Source organism: Echinops telfairi, unplaced genomic scaffold, assembly GCF_000313985.2.
Source record: "Echinops telfairi isolate 266 unplaced genomic scaffold, ASM31398v2 ScPeMD7_7469;HRSCAF=8507_0, whole genome shotgun sequence".
Lineage (NCBI taxonomy): Eukaryota > Metazoa > Chordata > Mammalia > Afrosoricida > Tenrecidae > Echinops > Echinops telfairi.
Window position 1 is genome coordinate 77,317,409 of NW_022111372.1, and position 5,370 is coordinate 77,322,778.

The 5,370-nt window shown below is 39.1% G+C and overlaps 1 protein-coding gene across 2 annotated transcripts in view; it reads right to left on the bottom strand.

Annotated features, from left to right (window-relative positions):
• MRPL22 (mitochondrial ribosomal protein L22) overlaps nt 1–5,370 on the bottom strand; it is a 35,432-nt gene that overhangs the window by 11,567 nt on the left and 18,495 nt on the right. For both annotated transcript variants that reach the window (XM_004697106.2, XM_045284652.1), the window contains 2 exons: nt 1,104–1,169; nt 287–364 (listed from right to left, as the gene is read on the bottom strand). In XM_004697106.2, coding sequence (XP_004697163.1) covers nt 287–364; nt 1,104–1,169 — 144 coding nt within the window. The remainder of the gene's footprint in view (nt 1–286; nt 365–1,103; nt 1,170–5,370) is intronic.

Below are 5,370 nucleotides of genomic sequence, written 5' to 3' on the forward strand. Positions count from 1 at the left end.
CAGTGGCAAGCCTCAAAACATTAAAAACAACAACTTGCATATCATAGACAGTTAAAAAAAAAAAAAAAGAAATGAATGCCTGGTACAAGTAAGAGCCTCTCCGGGAAGCAGATGCTTAAGGCACACAAGCATCAAGCATAAGAACGTTTATAAGACTGAGTGCCCTGGATCAAAGAAAGCATTTCCCAGCAGAAAAAAGTCAGGGAATTCAGATTCCGGTTGAGCTCACCAACACCTACCAGATAACTGTGCACAGCTCCAGCCCCCAACGATCTTACAAGCTTACCTCTTTAATGATTTGGGCCCCTTTTTTGTCGCTGAATTCCAATTGAGCCAATGCCTGATCAATGGACATTCCTCGTATCTAGAATTATAAATGGCAAACATGAAAGGATAAACAAATTTGCTAACAAAGTCAATGTTTTCATTTCAATAAAAATTGCCTTACATAATCCAAAACCCCAAAACAGAAAAAACCCACTGACAACAAGTTGATACTGACTCATAGTGACCTATAAGACAAGAGGAGAGCTGCCTCTTTGTCACTTCTAGAGAGAACTAAACCCAGGTTAAAGAGAAGGAAACAAATTTCAAAAGGGAATCCCAACCTCTAATCAAAATCAATTGTACATATTTTAACCGTAAAACCTAGACTGTTAGAGTTTCAAACTACTAAAGCTGGCATCTTGGAGACAGCTGGCCGGTTGGCAAGGCCCAGAGAAGGCACCAAAAGCATGACTTTCTTCTACAGGATAAACACATTACATGGTTACCTACAGCTCTTGTCTCCCAAAGAAAAAACTGAGAAGTAACCATTCTGAAGTAGGCTGAACCAAGCTTTACAGAAAAGAAAGCTTTCATAGCCAGAATTCTCCAAATACTGTTAAAACTGATGCTTTTGTTTCAGATACCTATCTATTCTAGTTTCTCAAAAGAAAGGTAAAAACTGGCAGAATTACTACTTTGTCCAACATTCATTTGATTACTTATGAAATGCTCCAATGTATAAAATTATATGCTTCATTTCCCCACCCCAATCTCAGGAGGGAAATGCATAGCTTCTTTTCCTAAATATTACACGGTAATTATTCATTTTAGCTTACCAGTTTTGCCAAATACCACATCTTCTCTTTGCTGTATTTTATCTGTCTTCGACAGTGGTAGATTTCCTTACAAAAAGGGGTGAAAATTAACTTTCTCAGGTTTATTAAAATCCATCCCACGTACCGTTACTAAAGCTTTTATTTGCCATACTTAATGAAGATGCTCCCGCAAGAAATAAAAGCATTATCAAGATTGCAGATACTCTTTTTCTCCCCCACACAAAGTTGTATTTTTCTGAAGTCTCATGATGTTCACATATTACTAGAGAGAAATAGAAACTATAAAATGGCCAGTGTGTGCCACTGTCCACATTTCTTTCTTTCTTTTTTTTTTTTTTCAGTATATGTGCTGCCGAAACAAGCAAATGTCCACAACATTTCTATCCAGAGTGATAAGATTAAAATGACAGTACTTTAAAAACATTTACCCAGGGAACAGAGGGACAGGGACAATGAGAAGAGAAGACTATTTGGACAAGGGTATAGGTTCTTGAATCAGATTGCCTGGGTTTAAATCTCAGCTTTGTCACTTACTAACTACAAAACTTCCGATGAGTTACTTAACCTTTCTGTCCCTCCGTTTTTCCTTTAAAAATGAGTATACAACTCTAACAACCTTATAAACCAATTATAAGAATTCAATAAAATAACTTATGCAATACACTTTATAGTACCAGGCATGTGGTACATTCACAAAAAATGTTAACTTTTATTGTCACCCACTTAAAGTAGTTGTAGCTGTCGTAATTGCTGCCGGGTGCCTTCGTCAGCACTGACGAATAGGAACCCTATGCACCACCAAACGAAATGCTGCCCAGTGCTGGGCCATCCTCGTGATTGTCCGTGCCTCTCACTGAGGAGCTACGCTTTCACTGACTCGTGACTTTTTTGAGCATGATGACCTTCCCCAGGGACTTGTCCCTCTTAATAGGTCCAAAGTCTATGAGACAACGTCTCTCCATCCGCTCTTCTAAAGAACATGCTACCTGTACTTCTGCCAAGACAGAGCTATTTGCTCATCTGTTGGCAGCCATGGTCTATTCAATACACTTCATCAACAGCATGATTCAAAGGCATCTGTCTTCTCTGGTCTTCCTTACTCATTTCCCATCTTTCATATGTATATAAAGCAATTGGGGGGAAGACAATTGAAAATGCCATGGCTTGGTTCACATGAACCTTAGTCCTCAAAATGCTATCTTTGCTTTTTAACACTTTAAAGGTTAAAATTAAATGTCAAAACAGCTGAAACTTGAAAGGTATTTTCCAGCAAATGTGTACAATGGAATGTCATTTGACTTCCTGACTGATGCTTCCATATGCATCCACAGAATGATTGTGTTTCCACATAAAGCGAAGTCGTTGACAACTTCTATCGGTCTTCTGTGGCTTACTGGGCCAGCTGGGAGAATTTGTGTTTTCTTTATGTTGAGGAGTAATCCGCACTGCAGCCTATATCATCTTTATTTTCAACAGTAAGTGCTTCAAGCTCTCGTAAGCAAGGTTGTGTCATCTACATATCGAAAGTTGTTCACTTAAAGCAATCAGTATATCCTTTTGTTTAAAAAAAGCATTCATCTATTAAATAATGTAGAGTTCACAAAGCGCTTTTCAGGTCTATTGTTGTATTTGATCTAACTCTATGAGTTGGGAAAGGAAATATTTCACAATCTTTCCTCACGTTGGAAATCAAAGAGATCAAGTCACCTGACCCAACCCAGAAGGCTGGTGCAAAGCCAGGCAGGAGGCAACGACCAGGAACGCAGGTGACGGACGTGCCACCAGAAGGAAGCTTCTCTTCTCATGCTGAAACGCATGTTCTTTCCACTGCGCCACCGCCCTGCTGGTTAATTCACTTGGCAAGTTAGAAAACGTTTGTCAAGGCAACAAGTGCAGGGACCTCAGAAGTTTCTCTGATGGTCTGACTTCTGATGGAAATTTTCAAATGCCTTAAAAGAAGCCGGCTGCTTCTCACGCGGCCAGCCTCTACCGCAGGGCAGATTGCATCCCGTTACAATGGAAGCTGACAGGCTGAAACCGAAGCAATGGCCTAATTACATTTTCGGCAAAAAAGTATCCTGGGGAGCAAGGGAGAGGAAAGAAGAACTGCCATGGCCCATAATATGAATCTGCAAAAATTAATCCACTCAACAAAATGCTCTATGTAGAAACCTTTCAATTCTTGGTATTCTGGGTGAACTACCTTTAAGCCTGAAATGTCTATGATTAGCTTCACATTTTATAAATTTGTGTAGGGATTTGGGTAAGAGTCTGGATAAAAAGAGATGAAGTGCTTACAAGAAAGGGGAAGATTACTCAACATTCTCCTCAAATCAAAAGGTTATTAATTTTACATTAGTTTTCATTGACTTTAAGCAGAATGTCTAAAAGTATTTACACACACACACACACACACACCAAAGTGTAAATAAAGTGAGGAAGTTAGAGGTCAGAAAACCGAGCTCCATTATCACTGCTACTGACTAGTATGGTAAACTGGGTAAAGCTAAATTAGGATATAATGTACAAAATATTTACTCAAATTAAATAAAACGAAGCCTAAATTATAAAATACCTGAACCAATAACTCTTATAGAAGTCTATTTATTTTTAAATGCACTTAGCTCAAAATAAGCGTATAATATCATCTAAAGAAACCTTTGCGGGACCCTTGTGGAATCCACATTACTGACGTATAATAAGCATGACATAGCGTCTACATGTCAATTAATTGATGCATCAAGACGATGCCTCTGACAGAAATGGTTACTCAACAAGGTTTGTGAGATTCACTACTTTTAAAAGCTCTGACGGCATAGTGGTAAAATGCTCAACTGCTAACAGAAATATCATTTAGTTCAAGTTCACCAGCCACTCTGTGGGAGAAAGATGTGGCAGTCTGCTTCAATGAAGATTCCGAAAAACCACACCCTCTGCCATGGAGTCAAGTCCGACTCACATCTGTCAATCTTTTCAAGAGCAGGTAGCCTGTCTTCCTCCCTGGGGGCAGCTCCTGAGTTCGGCACAGTGCCATGAGGGCTCTTTTGACAGCGTGAAATCCCTCTGGGGCAGGTCTACTCCGCCCTCTCAGAATCAACCTCAAGACCGTGGGCGTCCTTACTCTTCATTTACTTATCAAAGCTTTCTTCAAAGACATTGCAAAAAGAAACTTAAGCCACATAAAAAGCACCATAATTTCTTTCTGCCTTCTATTCGTAATCTTGATGAAGCCAGATATAAGAGGAACTTTACGTACAAATCTGTATTGCTTGGAAATTGGTGCTAGCTAAATTAGGAAGGTAATTTTAATAGTATTATAAATGGTCTAAATTGCTCATATGCATTTTCATTTACTCATTCTCCCTAGCCACTTTTATTCATTTATAAAATATAAAATCCTGGTGTGAAGCTACCCAGTGGGCAAGTCCAAGGATCTTTCAAAGTCACACAATGGTTCTGTGTTAAGATCAATGCGACTAGGTGAATACATGACCCCTGTAAATAAGGTAGGTATTTGAAAACAAATTCACGTCCACTGAGTCAATGCCGCCTCACAGTGACCCTATAGGACAGGGCACAGCTGCCCGTGTGGGTTTCCAGAACTGTAACCCTTTACTGGAGTAGAAAGCCCCGTGTTTCTCTCGAGAAGCAGCTAGTGGTTCAATGGCGGACCTTGAGACTAGCAGCCTAACACTGCACCCCAGGGCTCCCAAGGGTATTTATGAAGGGTACAAATATTTCCCGTCCTAACAGGTATATATGCATAACTGTCAATTTGCTAAATATGACTTAAAGTCAGACAGTGTTAAAGTATTTTCTAAAACCGTAGTTTGTCCCCTAAAGGATTATTCACTCGAGCAAAATCTGTACAATTTGAGAATTAAATTAGGTTTCCCTAAAGTGGCAACGTACGTAAATCACACCCTTACAAAAGGTGCACATATGCCACACAAAAGAGGTAATCAAAACAGTCTCAGAAAGTACAACACGTAAGGCTCTACTGGATTAGCATTGTTCTTTATTTGCTGGAGTTAGTAGATGACTTACTGTTAAATACTTGAATTGTGAAATTTGGAATGTATCCAAAAGTACTTTTTAAGTGCTCTTTTTTAATATCCAAGAGACCAGCACTACAAAATTTAAAAATTTCACTTAGATTCTGAACCTGACAGATACTGCTGTGATTTCTCTTTTCAACTAATGTCTGAGTTCAAAAACCTCTGATAAAAAATAAAGCTCAGGATGAGGGCAATGAATGTACAAATGC